At 29.1% G+C, this 16,453-nt stretch overlaps 3 protein-coding genes across 4 annotated transcripts; 2 read left to right on the forward strand and 1 right to left on the reverse strand.

Moving 5' to 3' along the window:
* Positions 1-2,512: 2,512 nt before the first annotated feature.
* On the forward strand, positions 2,513-5,380 carry LOC109802161 (biotin carboxyl carrier protein of acetyl-CoA carboxylase 1, chloroplastic). Of its 2 annotated transcripts, XM_020363395.3 has the most exons (8): positions 2,513-2,655; positions 2,771-3,000; positions 3,422-3,475; positions 3,610-3,770; positions 3,922-4,243; positions 4,416-4,487; positions 4,943-5,008; positions 5,100-5,380. In XM_020363395.3, exons 2-8 carry the CDS (start codon positions 2,836-2,838, stop codon positions 5,121-5,123), a joined length of 864 nt encoding a protein of 287 aa, XP_020218984.1. In that variant the 5' UTR covers positions 2,513-2,655; positions 2,771-2,835; the 3' UTR covers positions 5,124-5,380. The 2 variants fall into 2 exon arrangements, with proteins under 2 accessions (XP_020218984.1, XP_020218983.1); XM_020363394.3 differs by lacking the exon at positions 2,513-2,655 and having other exon boundaries at positions 2,662-3,000.
* A 2,258-nt stretch (positions 5,381-7,638) lies between these two features.
* On the forward strand, positions 7,639-11,431 carry LOC109802456 (expansin-A25). The gene is made up of 2 exons (XM_020363836.3): positions 7,639-8,529; positions 9,885-11,431. The coding sequence occupies exons 1-2, from the start codon at positions 8,328-8,330 to the stop codon at positions 10,505-10,507; spliced, it is 825 nt and encodes a 274-aa protein (XP_020219425.1). The 5' UTR covers positions 7,639-8,327; the 3' UTR covers positions 10,508-11,431.
* A 1,411-nt stretch (positions 11,432-12,842) lies between these two features.
* LOC109802354 (F-box family protein) lies at positions 12,843-15,758 on the reverse strand. Its single transcript, XM_020363689.3, has 2 exons — positions 15,599-15,758; positions 12,843-13,864 (listed from the first exon to the last, which is right to left on the reverse strand). The coding sequence occupies exon 2, from the start codon at positions 13,813-13,815 to the stop codon at positions 13,060-13,062; it is 756 nt and encodes a 251-aa protein (XP_020219278.1). The 5' UTR covers positions 13,816-13,864; positions 15,599-15,758; the 3' UTR covers positions 12,843-13,059.
* Positions 15,759-16,453: the final 695 nt, after the last annotated feature.

Here is a 16,453-nt window from a genome sequence, read left to right on the forward strand (position 1 = left end):
AACAGTTCAGTTTGATTTGTGGAATCGATCCAAACTAAATCACATTTATGTATAAATATATATTTTTTCAAATGTATAGTACAAATATACGACATTTATTCATAACATAAAAAATGTTTTATAAAATTGTAAGCTAATAAAAGACTCCCCCCCCCCCCCCCCCCCCCCCAAATATATTAATTTAAAGGGTAATTTATAAAGTTATAAACTATTAAATTGAATTTTAAAACAAGACATTATAAATCATTTATAACATTTGAAAATAATTTTATTTTAAGTGTCAAATTATATATATATATATATAAGATAAATATATATTGAATATGATAATTAAAATTGTATTACGAAAATATTTTCATTATAATAAAAATCGGTAATAAACACATTGAGTGATTGAAAATTTTAGTATTTATATATTTAAAATTTTATTTTTGACTTACAAGTCTTAATAAATAACATAATATTATATATATTTAGATGATTTTTAAATAATAAAATTTTAAAACTGTAAAAGATTGGTTTGAATTATATAATACATTTAAACTAAATCAAATTTAATTTTCTTGTTTGTTTTTGGTAATTTTTAAGTCAAAAATTGAACTACGTTACACCATAAATACCCTTAATTAATCTGTGTCTAGAAATGAATGAGTGGAGACACAAGTTAACTTAAGATTGTTTTTGCTTCTTTTACACTACTTGACGTGATTTTCATGAAATACACACGTAATGAATGTAGGTCTGACCATACTATTTGTGTGTTTAAATTTAATTTTGTTGGAATACATAAAATGAAATGCAAGGTTAAGAGGGATTTCTTCGCGAAATTCAAATAGGCCCACAATGTGTTTTTTTTTTTTTTTTTATAATCTTTGAAATATACTTGGATTTGAAGTATATTTTAAAATTTTAATATACATGGATTTTGATAAAGTTGAAAGAGATTCTCATACTCTTACAACTACAAGCCCACAATGGGATTGTCTACAGTAAAGAACTACGTGTAATTTTGTTAAAAAAAATAAAAGAAAACATGTATTGCTCTATACTTTAGTGTCCAGTGGTACAAATTTTAACTAAACAAAACCAGCACCTTAATTAGATGATAGATGCATCTTTGCACTACATTTTGGGTGTTAGAACAAACTACTCTAAAGAAAACCAGCCCACAGAAACTCCAGATCTATTATTGTGGCAATTGTCTTTTACATTTTACAAGATAATCTTGCACCATCCTCATTTTTTGCATGACTTTCGTTACAACTAAACCAAGATCAAGATCAGCAAGTAAATTCAAAACCTATTCTTTTATATGTTTTGACTTTTGAGTTTAATTTTGATACAATGCAAGTATAAGGATTATTTTGAAATCATAAATATAAATTTAAACTAGTTACTGTGTTTGAAAAGTTAATTATTCTCTTTAATATAATTTTTTTAACATATTCTTTGATTAGGTGTAAAAAAAAATATTTTTTTTATAAATCACAAATGTTTGTAAGTTTTTACTTTTTATTTAATAAGTCTCTATTTTGATTTTACATGTTAGCACTCATTTTGTCTTTGTTATCTTAATTTTCCTTTTCTCTTTCATTTTATTTTTTGTTTGAATAAAATAAGTAAAGAATTATATTGACAATACATAAAAATTAAACTCTTATTCCTATTATTCTTAAATTAAAAATTAAATTTTATTTATAAAAGAATTTAAGCATCGATTATACATTCAAGTTGAAATGTGGTATCCATATATAATAAAGATTTCTAATAGTACCAATTGTGCTAGCCTTCTTCATTAAATAACTTTTATGAACAATTCATTGCTAAATTAGAAATATTATTTGCATATTATTATTCAAATCCACACTTATTCTACCTCACTCAAATAAAGTTGTCTTTATTAATGAGAAATAGATGTAGTATAGATTAAAAAAAATATTATTCAATTTTTTAAATTAATAATAATATAAAAATCTTAATATGAGTTTTGTCATTTAAAAAAATTAGGATATTTAAAAAATATGTGTTAAATTTTTTATATTCTTAATAATTTTAATTACTTTTTTAGTCCAATAATTTTATAAATTTTATTTTTTAATTTTTATAATTAATAATTTTCTATTTTAATCTATATACATTTTTCTTCTTCTTTTCAATTCCTAAAGTTATAAACGCTGTCTCTTTTAATTTTTATAATTGCTTAAACTTTTCTTTTTAGATCATATAAAAAAAACAAAAGAGACTAAAAAAAGAGAATATAAATGATAAGAGTAGGAATTAAAATGAAATATTTTTAACAATAGAGACTAAAAGATACAAGTTATAAGATTATAAAAAAAAATTAAACCTTCTTAATATAATCAACAATTCACTTTCTAAATATTTTTAAATTGAATTTTTACAATAATTATTATAAAGATATAAAATCTGATTTTAATGATAATTTATGTTAAAAAATAATTAAACCGTAATACATCTTAGTTAAATTCATAAAAATAAATGTATAATAGTTTGTAATTTTATTCATTGATAATTTAACGAGACAAGACAAGAAATGAATGCCAAAGTAGTGTTGTTCCGAGTTGGTTGAGAGTGACATTGATGTTCTCATTGTTATCATCGAAGCCTCAGTGTTAAAATCAGTGTTCCTCCTTTGTAATCTCCAACATCCTTGCATTCAGTGTTTCCCTTTTCTCTTTTTCATTCCTCGATTTCATCGCCTTCACAAACCCTTATATTCCCACTTTTCCATTTCCACCATTTCTTGCAGATCACAGCGCCGTTTTAGCTCTGAAGCCGGAAAAATCGGTTTTTGATTCGTGGGGTTGGTTCCAAATGGCGTCGTTCACGGTCCCTTGCCCCAAGTGCGTTCCTTTTGCTCGTTTGGGACTGAACTCTCAGACCCAGCAACGGAACGCGCCAATGGTCTCGTATGGGAGCGGGTTGGCCTTGAAGAAATCACTGTCATTTGGATCTTCGAATGCACCAAATGGGATTCAGGTGTGTGGATTTGTGAAATATGAATCTGTGTTTGAAGTTTGGATTAGGAATACCATGTTGATTTGTTCAGATTTTGGAATGTGGTGGTGGTGTCGCTTTCTGTGATTGATTGTTTCGTGTGTGTGCTTGTATGAATAGTGTTTGAGATTTTTATTGTATGATAAAGAATCCTTGTGTTTTTGTTGAGTGTTATTGTGTTGACAATATGTTATGTACTGCAATATGAATATTTCTGTTATGATGCTTGATTTACTTTCAGCTACACAAATTTTCAGCATGTCATAAGCAGAAGTAGTGTATCATTTCTATGTATGTGATATTCTGAATCACTGAATACTATTAATAAACTTGTGTCAGAGGCTTTGCAGCTATATATTTCTTCCTGATTTTTATGTTACATTGTTATTGTCATGTCCTGCAGTGCCTTAACAGGAAGCAATTTTCTGTCTTGAAATCTCAAGCAAAAAAAAATGAGGTCAGTTGACTCAGCTCACGTAGAATTTTACTTTTGAAGAAAACTGTCAACAGTCTGCTAATCCTTATGAGCAAATTAGTTCTTCATACGATTAAATTAACAATAACCTTAAGTTACCCTGCTCTGTGTCATAGGCCGTTACTGTCGAAAATTCAGCACCTGTACAGGCAAATGGACCTAAAGTTGCTTCACCAGAAGAGAAAGTTGACCATAATGGAAAACCCTCTGGTCCAAGCACTTCCATTGATGCATCTTCAATTTCTGCATTTATTAATCAAGTTTCAGATCTTGTTAAGTAAGACTAAGCTGCTGCGCTTTGCATACATTTGCATGTTTGTTTTCTGTTCTTAAATCAACATTAGTATATGAAACATTTATATATTCTTATGAAAGTGGATTTAGACCTAACTCAACCTTACACACTATTATATTATTTCTGGGGGCAGACTTGTGGACTCTAGAGATATTATGGAGCTGCAACTTAAGCAAGCAGACTGTGAGCTCGTGATAAGAAAAAAGGAAGCATTACAGCCTCCACCAGCTACTGTTATGGCTCCAGTGTCACAACCATATCCATATCCATATCCCACACATCCTACGCCAGCACCACCACCACCCGTTGCTGCTTCCACTCCTGCAAGCCCTCCACCTTCAAAAGCCTTACCTGCTCCCGGAAAAGCAAGCACATCGTCTCATCCAGCGCTGAAAAGTCCAATGGCAGGAACCTTTTATCGAAGTCCAGCGCCTGGCGAGCCTCCATTTGTCAAGGTATGTATCAGTTTTACTTAACAAAACATGTAATTTAAACAGTGAACTTTTTTTGAGATGTTGATTTAGAAATCATTCTATGGGTATTTACTATTTACAACTAATTATTAACATGCTTGCTGAATAAAATAATGGATAGGCTTATTCTTTTGTTTCTGTTTCTGTGTTTCAGGTTGGAGATAAAGTGCAGAAAGGGCAGGTCGTTTGCATCATCGAGGCTATGAAATTAATGAATGAAATTGAAGTATGTGTATTATTCTGCTTTTCTTTCTACTTTTACTAGTATTACTATCTTATTTTGCTATTCTCTTTACTTTGGAGAGAAATGCTTCTGACACACACTTTACTATTAGCTGAAACTTCTTGAAAATCACAAATGTATGGATCTTATTTCTTATTTAACGAGTCCAACTCGTGATTTTGTTATTTTCAATAAATTTTAAGCAATATAAGAGAGTATGTTGCTTAGTAGCACTTCTCTATTTTGGATGATAGTGTCATATTGTAAGATACATAGATCCATATAAAAGGCATCCTCAGTATAGCATACACAAAAAACAGACATTTAAAAGCTGTATGAACAATTGCACACAGTTTCTGTTGCTTACATACTTTCATCTTACTCAGCTGCATTAGCTCTAGTTACTTATTTAACCAATAAAAATTGTAATTACTTGATTCTCTTTCATGGTTTTCCAGGCTGATCAAGCAGGAACAATAACTGAGATAATGGCTGAGGATGGTAAAGCAGTCAGTTTAGACACGGTATTCTCTCTCTCCCTCTCTCCCTCTCTCCCTCCCTCCTAACATTTTGCATAATTTCTCTAACTGAAATGTTAATTTGTGCTTCATGCAGCCTCTTTTTGTAATTGTACCATGAAGTACCAGAACTTCGAAGTTGATGGAAACCTCCCTTGTTGGATAACATGCCACAAGATGCTCATAATGACCCAAGTTTTTCATTATTCAAATTTCTTATGCTATAATATTTGTCCCGTTTTAGGAATTCCTTCTTTAAAAAGACAACCAAGACATAAAAGCCCCAGCATATCAAAAGGAATATTGGAATTTGTAGTTCTAAACAGTTTTGTTTTTTTGTAGTGTTATAACTTATAAGTCATGCATTTGGTTTCTCAAGGATGAACCTGCTAGCAGATTTTACAAGAATTTGTTTTAGCATGCTTATGTGGGGGTAAAGGATGAATTATAAGTAAAACAATGTTCTGATCCGGATTTCAAAACATTGTTGAGTTGATGACATCAACCTGAGTCTAATGCATGTCAGGTATGATAAAAGGGTCACATTGGCTATAGATTTGATTTCTAGTTAGTCAAGTTGATCCAAATTGAGTTTAATAATATTAGGAAAATGTAAACAAATTCTCTCAACATATAATAGTTATTTTAAACAAAAGGATTTTTAAGAGTTACTTTTCGGTTAGAGTGTTTTTATAATTTTTTTAATGAGAACATTTTTATGATTTTTTTTCTGTAATCTTTCCTCTTTCTATTTATCCTTTTTAATTTTATTTCTAGATTGAATTTTATTATTTTTTTTATCAAAAGTTAAAAATAACCTTATATCCTAATATGAAATATTTAAAATAAATTTTAAACATAATTTATATATTCAAAATATTTATTTAATATAAACTTTAATTATAATATAATTTATATATTTAAAATATTATTATAAATTAGTCAAAGAGAAATATTTTGTATCTTTATATTTATTTATAAAATAAATAGATATGTGGTCTTGAAGTGAAGAGTTGAAGTGAAGAGAAAGAAGAGAGTGCATGCAATTAAAAAGTGATAGAGATTTATGTTGCACGGACACGTCATGGGATTGTCATGTTCCTATGTCTGACACTCTTTAGGAACGGACATGTCATGAAGGCGCCTTGGACACTTCAAGAGATTGTGTCTCCATCTTTATGTATTATTTGATACATGGATTCGAGGTATTTAAAAAAAAAGAATAAATCTTGATAAAAACAAAAATAAAGAAGGGATAAAAAAGAGAGGAGAATTTAAGATTTTTTTTAAATAAAAAAAAATCTTGATAAAAATAGGAACAGAGAAAGTAAGATTTGACGCCGAGCACAAGTAAAGTGGTGCCTAGTGTTGGCAAGATAGACACTCTCTGTTAAGATGGTGCTGGACATAAGTAAAGTGGCACCGAATGCTGGTGAGATGAATGTTCTTTGCCAAGATGGTGTTGGACGTAAGTAGAGTGATGCTTAATGTTGTGTAATCTTCAATGAGGGCTTTTTTTCTTCACTTTCACATGTCTTCTCTTGATTAGCTTGCTCCAAATTCACTTCAAAGTCAAATGTTAGACAAAAAATGAGGATTAGTAGTATAATTAAATAATGGTAACTAATATCAATTAATTACAAAAAGAAGTCATTAAAAGGAGGATTATGCTAGTTAAAAGCTAAAGGAAAGTTGATTGTTAATGTAAAATGACCAATAATTATAAATAAAAATTAACATTATCAATTGTTTTGATACATCTAGTTTTTATTTGATTGATAACTTAAGATTTTTATGTTTTAACAGTTTGAATATTTGTGTGTGTAAGTCAGGTGGTTATATGGTAATCCCACTTAGGAATCTTCATATTTTAAGTTGTTTACTTCTTGCCCAAATATCCAATTATTACTTATATGATATCTTATATTAGTAAATATTTATGTTTTTCGTTACTTAATCATTAGATATAACATATTTGTGTCATGTGACTTGCACATGACTTTTTTTAATTAATTTTTCCTTCCAAAGATATCCTTCTCCTTATCCATTAAATTGGACATTTTTGAAAGAAAAAGAATTATTAAAAGTCATGTACATGTCGGATGACACAAATATATTAATAAACTTACATTATATATGAATCGAAAGGATAATATAATATCTTTTCTATTTTTAAGAAAACTCACTGTAATTCTTAAAGACGGAGAAACTTGTAATGCAATTTTGAAAAAATATAACCAATGCAAATGTAATTTATTCAATTTTTTTTATGGTATGAAACTATTACGGAATTTGTTATGACAATGTGAAACTGCTATAAAAAGTTTTCCGTGTTCTTTATTTTACTCAAAAAAATTATTGTAAAAATAGAAAACAATTAATGCTGAAATTTGAAGAAAGAGAAAGAAACATGAAGAAAGGAAAATTTCAAAGACAAATATTATTTTTAATGTTTTAGAATACTAAATTAATACTAAATAAAGGTTAATAGCTAAGCACTCAACGAATCACAAATTTTGGTTAGTATGACTATAACTTTTAAGTAGTTTTTATAAAATTCAATAAATTTATAATGATAATATGTTTTTTATTGACAATTTATTTTTATTTTTTTTTACTTTCAACTATTTTCTCAAAATTAATAATAAAGTTATATGTATTCATGAATTAAAATGTAAAATATGCCGTGATCGAGAAGAAGAATCCTATTATAAATATTAATCTAGTTTCTTTGACAGAAATTATTATATATAAAGATACGTTACACATAGGAACGCGAAGATACGTTATGTGTATATATATATTACATTACATGGATACGTTATATAAAGAGGAAAACCATGTACATTGAATAAATTATTAAGGTTATAACCATTGTGGGGCAACAATTAAGCAATAAATTAACTTGAAGATACCGTGATTTTATTTTTAATTTTAGGTTAATAAAGACCATCATTATCTTGACATCGCTATGCAGCTGCAGGAATCGTTAGTGATTTTGTAAATTGTAATTAAATTAAAATAAGCAAATAATTATACAATCGCAATTCATTTATCGATTTACTATAAAAATGCCCCACAAATCAAGCTTGTATGGCAACAAAAAGTTATTTCCTTATCAGCTATTAAAACAATGGCTTTCAAATATTCAAATATTAAAAATCAAATCTGCGATATTTGTTTTTGATTAATTTCCTGAACTGATCAGTAGCATGTAGATTGTAGCATGTAGCAGTAGTCCCTCTCCTTTAAATACCACTCATTTTTCATTAACAATGGTTAATTTTATAATCTATCACTAACCTCCCATTATCACACTATAGTCATGGTCATGTCTAGATTTTACTCTTTGGTTCCCTTTGTCTTTTTCATGGTTCTCTTTGTACCACTCTTGTCAAAAGGTCAGAACCACCATCATCTTCATCTCTACAGTCGTCGTGGTCATAATCCCAGTCCCAGTCTCGGCAGCAACTGGAAGCTTGCGCATGCAACCTTCTATGGTGACATGCAAGGTGGAGAGACAATGCGTAAGTATAAATTAAAACATTCCCCTTTGCTACTCTATCTAAATAAAATCACAATCAATATTCTCATGATCTTGTTTATATTTTTCATTATTCGAAATTGAATTTTCGCATACGTAGTGGGTGTAATTTTTTATTTTTTATTATCTTTATCAATGTAACTCATGTGAAAGGTTGAAACAAATTAGTGTAATGATTTATAATAACAATTAGTGAGTAGTTTCTTCATGCCATCTCACTTTCAATTTTCTTCTTCTTATTCTTCTTCAATTTTTTTATCTTATCATGTCTTTACGTTTTCTTTTTACCCTTTTCCTTTTCTATTGAATATCTTTTCTATCAATCTTAATCCATCTTTAAAATAATTTAAAAACTAATTTGCACTCAAAAAATTTAAGCAAAGTGAACAATATTAAACAATCAATATTAGCCAACATAAGTAATAATATCTTGTGCTCTTTAATGAAATTGTATATTATTTAAATTATGATTCAAATCTTGGTCTTAGATATGAAATAAGTTATATTGAAAGAAAAATATTTATCTTGTGTATATTCACAATTCTTGAAAGAGTGATCTTAAAGGTGAAGTAAAATATGTTTGATGAGGAATATCAATCTTTTGTACATTCACCATCCTTGATAAATATTAGTGATCACTTTTAATCATGAATACTTTGTACTAATATTATATTTATTAAAAAAAATAAACTTAAACAGGGATATGATTATTATTATAATTGTCATCCTTGTCAATACTAATTTGTTAAAACAAACACAATTGTATTAATTAATTTGTGCGCGCATACTATTCTCAGTAGATATTAGTCATTATTTTTAATTGTGAATTCTTCAAACTAATATTATATTTATTTTAAAAAAATGTGAACTTAAACGGTGATATCTTTATTATTATTATTAAGGCCAATTTCTTAAAACAAAGATAATTGAATTAATTAATTTGTTTTTTTTTTGTAATAACGGTTAAAGGATAAGAAAGTAATGTCAAAGAAAATTATATTTATGAATCAAAGAGAAATTCAATAACCGAAGGAAATATTGATTTTATGTGAGGATTCTTCTTTTTCTTGAAAAGGAAAAGATAAACACCATATAACTCTTATATTTTCTGTATCTCTCACTTCATTTTTTTTTTTTTTATCACATAATCTATCGTATTTATTAGTTTCTTTCTATTCATCTATTTTATCCATCTGAATGATCGTGAACTTTACTCATGCCGAAAGTCTAAACAAAGTAAGCACCAAAAATGAGGAGATCTCTTTTATTATATTAAAGATTAGAGATATGATTGTGTTAATTGATTAGATTTATTTAATTTTAAAATGAAACATGCAGAGGGTGCTTGTGGTTATGGCGATCTGTTCCAACAAGGGTATGGGCTTGAAACCACAGCCCTAAGCACAGCTCTATTCAACAATGGGGTGAGTTGTGGGGCATGTTTTGAGATCCAGTGTGTGAACGACCCCAGTTGGTGCATAAAGAACGGAGGCACAATCAAAGTAACGGCAACAAATTTCTGTCCCCCCAACTATGACCCTCCAAATTTGGACCATTGGTGCAACCCTCCAATGGAACACTTCGACTTGTCCATGAAAATGTTCACCAAAATCGCCATATACAAAGCAGGGATCATCCCAGTTCAATATCGACGTGTCCCATGCACCAAAACCGGTGGTGTCAAGTTCCAACTCAAAGGGAACCCTTATTGGCTCCTAGTTTTGATCTACAACGTTGGCAACGCTGGTGATGTTACTCAAGTTAGCATCAAAGGCTCTAAAGCTAATTGGGCTTCCATGTCACGGGCTTGGGGACAAAATTGGCTTACGGGCTCTAATTTGGTGGGCCAGAGCTTGTCGTTTTCGGTTACTACTAGTGATGGTAAAAAGTTGAATTTTGATAATGTTGTTCCTTCCAATTGGCAATTCGGACAGACCCATGAAAGTCCCCAAAACTTTTAGCCTACCAAAATCTAATCATATGTGACCAGTGATGTCGTGTAGCAAAAAACAGTTATAGAAATAAACGAACCAAGTTAATTGATTGTATGCATGTTGAAGTTTCTTTTTTCTCTTCCTTTTTGAGACCTGAAATTTGGACACTTTTTAGTACGGAAACACTCTGATGACACCCACTATAAGGCAAAATCAATCTGTCTCAGAATTAAAATATTAGTTTAGTGAATAAAAAATGAAGTTTAGGAGGGAGGAATTAATATTTTAAAGATGTTAGAGAGGTGTTTTAATCCTTTTGTGAGTGTGAAAAAAAAAAAAACACATTTGTTTTTATTTGATAGCATGCGCTATGTAGTTTTTTCCTGATTCAATTAGTTGGTAGTACTAACATATCTATTTTAATATATAATAATTATAGCAATTAAAAAAATTATGACCTATACCGTTTTTATGGTTTAAACATTCAAACTAAATGTATAATATAAATGTATATTTTGCTTCAAACTGAATAATAATATTAATATATATTCAAATTCAATTTCATATCATATTCCGATTAAGAAATCTTATATAACATAAATGTATAATTGGTGATTTAAAATTTTTAGACAATATATATAGGAATAATTGATGGTATTCTTTATGGCATCTTCAATGAAAGTAACTCATTTGAGTTGTTTTATGCGTTGAAAAATGAAAAAAGTGATCCTTAGTATGTCATATCAGCATTAAGAAACTTAAACACAAATTTACTTCAATGATAAGAAATTTTAAGAAATTCAACTTTTAAATTGTTTTTCTAATTATTTATGAACTAAATTTAAATTTTTATTAAAAATGACAATTGCACTACAATGAAAGAAAATAAATTACAAGAAAAAATATATAATAAGTAGATATTAAAAATAAAATAAAATAATAGTAAATACATAAATATTATACGAAATTAATTTTTATCATTATTATTTCTGAAACGTTCCAAAATATGTTCAATAAGATCTGCTTGAAATCTGGTAAGGAACGGTTGTTTGAGGAAACAACTTTCTCTCTTCTTCAAGCAACTCATGTTGCCACGTCAAAGTCTTCCAATGACAAGAAACCGGGACTTTAATTACTTCATGGGACAAACAACTTCTATTAAAATTGCTCTTAATATTTCGAAGAAAAAATATTAGTAATCACGTCCTTTTTCTTTTTCTTGTTAAGATTGAAATGGCACAAGTTATTTGAAAATTTTCACCAAAATGGTGAAGTGGACAAATACCTGAAAGATTATTATTTTTTTTTTGTGAACTTCCCTTCTAAGTAAAATCTAATTAGCAGGGTAAATATTCAGATATTGTTTTGGTGATATTATTTAATTCACTGTATTATGTAACAATGTATATTTCTTATTTATTTATTTTCTTTATGATTCAAACATAGGCTTTTTACCTTAGGATTGTTCTATTTCTACGGGAAATTTTGGATTTTTGGTTCTTCTAGTATTATGTGGTGTGAATGAAATACAATTGAAGTATTATCGAACATTCGTGATTTGAAACGTAAAATCTCCCTTTCCGGCAAATGTAGAAAGAAGGGATGAGGTGGATTGTTGCAGAATTCCAAACATACACTAAATAATTGACCACGGTTAGAATAAATTGTGTTACTATTGGAATCTAGAAAGACAAAAAATTATTTTGATTTCAAAGTAGCGTAGTAATTATTTATAATATATAAAGAGTTGGTTATTATTTTCACCCCTATTTTTATGAAAGCGATAATGTATAAGAGCGAATTCAAATATTCTTCATGTATATAACATTCATTTATATATATATATATATAAAATGTAATCATTAGTTTTTTTTTCTTTCTTTCTTAATAGTCATGAATTGTATTCGCTGAAAAATGTAATTTTATGATCAAAATTAAAATTAAAATTAAATGTGTTATTTACGAAATATGCTACAGATCATGTGTATCCATTAAGTGCTTATTTAATCGAAAATTTATATTTAAAATATTTTCACATTTTAATCTAGGTGTTAGTTTTTATTTATCTTAATTAAAAACAATCAATTAGTTTAGAAGTAATTTATATCCAACATTACTAACAATCACTTTTAATAACCACTATGTTTTACAGGGTATATAAATTTTATTTATATAACTAATTTACAACAAATAAATACTTTTTTTATTGTATATTATACTTAAAATTTGTAACAAATAAATAGTTTTAAACATATAAATTTAAGCTTAAATTTATGATAAGTAATTTATATAATGATCCAAAATTGTTTTATTTTTTTAAAAATAATTAAAATAAATATGAAAATAATATGACGTGCTAGTGTACAAGCTAAAAAGTAAGCCATTTATTTGAATTAGAGAGTATTTACATACTCCAAACACACAAGATATTAACACCAACAAATTGCGCCAATCGCTGATGCTTGACAATAAGATAGTAAACTTTGCAATGCACCCATATGAACAGACTAGTTAACATAAAATCACAATGTCCAATTACTTTTGCTATAATGATGATGGGGGGAAATCACACCGAACATTTACTTCCAGTCAAGCATGTCCAACAGCCACAAGACTTCTTCCTTGGAATTTGCCACATCACAGAAATCCATTTGGATCCCAAATACATCCATGAGATCTTCATTTCTATCTTCCATGAATAGCAAAGAGATCCAGGCACGGATGCCAGACAGAAAAGGGTAGCTAGGGGATATGTCTAGATAATCAAAAGCCAGGGCCCTATATGATGAGCGATCAATGTAATCAAACATGGACTTATTTATAATGCGAGCAACCTTACTTGAATCCTTCCTCCCAACCATGACAGAGACACTAACATTCTGATTTTGTCCTGATGGGATAGTAAACCTAGGTTCCACAGGAAAAGTCATCTTGTATTCAGAACCTTCCAGTTGAAACTTGAGCATGTCACAAACTCCAGATGCTGGAATTTTAAAACCTACTTGAAGGACAGAGCCAGGCACTACTTCTGAGAAGAGTAATGTGTTTTCAGCCCAAATGTCAATGAAAAACTCCAAATCATCAAAAGAAATTCTTGGAGGGAGAAGAGTTCTACGATGCAGCCGTTTATAAAAGGTTTTGTATAACTTGTAGTAGGTTAAAGTTGGAGGGTTAGGTTTCTTGCAGATTGAAGGCCATCTCTTGCCACACAAACATTTCCAAAAGAAATCATCTTTAGCTATGTCTTTCCACTGCTTACAAACACCCATACAAGAAGCAAGATCAACACCCTCCAGGAAAGGGAAAACAGCCTTCAGAACTTCTTCAGATGCCATTGTTAGTTCCAAGTTGCAACAAAAAATTGAATATACTCTTGATTATACACTGCAATGAAGAAGCCAAAAATGTAAACATCTTGGGAGTTCCCAGAAAATGAAATAGAACATATGAAAAATAAAATATCAAGACATTTCAAAAGCAGGGCTCGGCATAAACACTTCAATACGAAAACCTAATTCCCACGTCAAATAAAACTCATAATGATTCATTTTTAAGGACTCAAACAGCATTCTTTCCTATCATCATGAAAGAGAAAAAAAAAAAAAAAAAAAAAAAAAGGAGCCAGATGTTTTTTTGCATAAAAATGTTGATATTTTTGGCTATCCTTGTTAGAAAGTGAATTATGTGTCTAATTCAATCTTACAAAACAGGTTTATAAAATAAAGATTGTCTCTACTTATATTCTCTAATTTGACAACATCACTAATCGATGTGCGATCTCCATAAATCCTCATCTTCACAAACTTCATGTTAATTCAAGAATAATATGAACAAGTAAATAGATACAGAATTTAGAGCTTTCGCATAAATAAAGGACAAGCAACAATCACACAACTCTTGCAACATCCATCATGAAATCCTAATGACTGCTAGATAATCCTTGAAAAGATTCTGCTGCTTCAGTATATAAAAATACCCAAATATTTTCTTTCCATATACAGGGTACGCTTAGTTGTGCAAGTGGAAAGGAGGAAAACAGGTTGAAAAATAATTTGCAACAAAAAAATGAATATGAAGAGAATTTTAGAAACAAAACCCTAAATTGATACTCCAAGGCACAAGTAATCAATTGCGACATAAATAGTCCACAGATTTTTGTAACCATATTAGTTTCCTAAACATCTAAACATCACTGCATTCATTCTCATGAAAAACTAAAGTCAGAAGGTTCAGTATTTTGTATCTTTGAGACACTGATTTGCTGACAAATATAGTTAAAGAACTAAAACGGTAACATGTTGACACTTGAACCATCAATCACGGATTTGCTCATTTGTATTCATTCCACCTTCTTGTATTTATATTTAGTAGCAAAATTGATTTTCGTTGCTAATGTTTCACCTTCATAATTCGCAAATACTCATCTTGTCACACTAGAAGACATCCTAAAACTCAATCCATCAGCATACAACAACAACATCCATGCCTCGAAAAAACATTTGATATATAAAAAACAATTATAACACCCTTTTGTATGCTGTTTTAGTTTTACATGAAACAGAGCAATGAAAGAAAAAAAGCACTTCACATAGAGATTGGGAAACTGATGATGCTACTGTATAACGATATCAACACAAATTAGAGAGTAAACAACATAGCCATATTGTAACTAGTATTGAGAAAACATGTAGGGACATGCCCTGGTTGAAATGGAACGTGGCGAATTGGATCATTTTTTTTCCCTTTTTGAAAAAAAAATCCCTACCCTGTGTTTGATGGGTTAGAACCTAGCAGATTCACCCTCTTATGCAATTAAAAATTTTGAAAAAATAAATTAAATAAAAAAATCTTAAAAAAAAAAACAATAACAGAATATGAAAATAGGAAAATATCAGGAAACACCTAAACTAAAATAAGAATACATATACAGTGTACGAAAGGAAGCGATGAGAATGCTTAGAAGGAAAACATGGAGAAACAATGATTTGATAACGAAACGATTAGAACGCTAAATCAACATAACGAAAATTATAAAAAAAAAAAAAAAAAAAAAAAAAAAAAAAAAACTAAGGAATGAAGAAAAAGTATTGAAGTGTGGCAGCGCGAAAAGGGAGTTACCGGCGTGGAGTGCAACAGAAGGCGGCGCGTGGAAGGTGACGCGCAGCGGAGGATAATAGGTGAGGGAAGTGGGAACTAGATCTGATGAGAGAAGACACGGTGAGGGAAGGTGAAAGAAAATGATTGAAGAAAAATATTAAAATAGACAAGTTGGGAACGGGTGAAAATGATAGAGGCCCAACATCAGGCCCAAACTCTTGTCACCCATTTAAGGCCTTTCTATTCCCCCAACGTTTCCATTTGGGAGCCCAAGGGGGTGTCCACTGTCCATATTAACTTGGAAAGTCGTTCATCGGGTTTGTCGCCTTTTTTTTTAAATTAAGTTAATAGTTTTATTAATTGAATCGATTTATTAAAAATTTTATAAATAATTTTATGATAAATATTATTAAGAAATAAAAATTATAAAATTAATAATAATTTAAGTGTTTTAATAAATTCATTAAAAAAAGTTCTATTCCAATTACAGACTCGGGAAACACACCTAGAATGAAGTTTGATCCACTTCGGCTTCTAATGATTTGAAGTTTGGATTTCAGTGGCTTGTAATCAGAGAAGAGAAAATATTGTACACGAGAGTATATGTCAATAATATAAAATAGTTTTACAATCAGCTAATAATAAATTATTATAATAAATTTATTAATTTATAAAATAATTATCTGAAAAATTATAATAATTTTTTTTTTATTAATTAATCATATAATACGTTATGCTTACGATGCATGACAATTAAAATTATTAAATAATAGTAAAAAGGAGCGGAAAGCCTTATAGCATCCAAAAAAATAATATTACTTTACCTTTAATTATTTACTAACTTAATTAAGTAATTGCATGACATTTTACCTGTTT

The sequence above is a fragment of the Cajanus cajan genome, chromosome 4 (assembly GCF_000230855.2).
Source record: "Cajanus cajan strain Asha chromosome 4, NIPB_CcT2T_4, whole genome shotgun sequence".
NCBI classification, from domain to species: domain Eukaryota; kingdom Viridiplantae; phylum Streptophyta; class Magnoliopsida; order Fabales; family Fabaceae; genus Cajanus; species Cajanus cajan.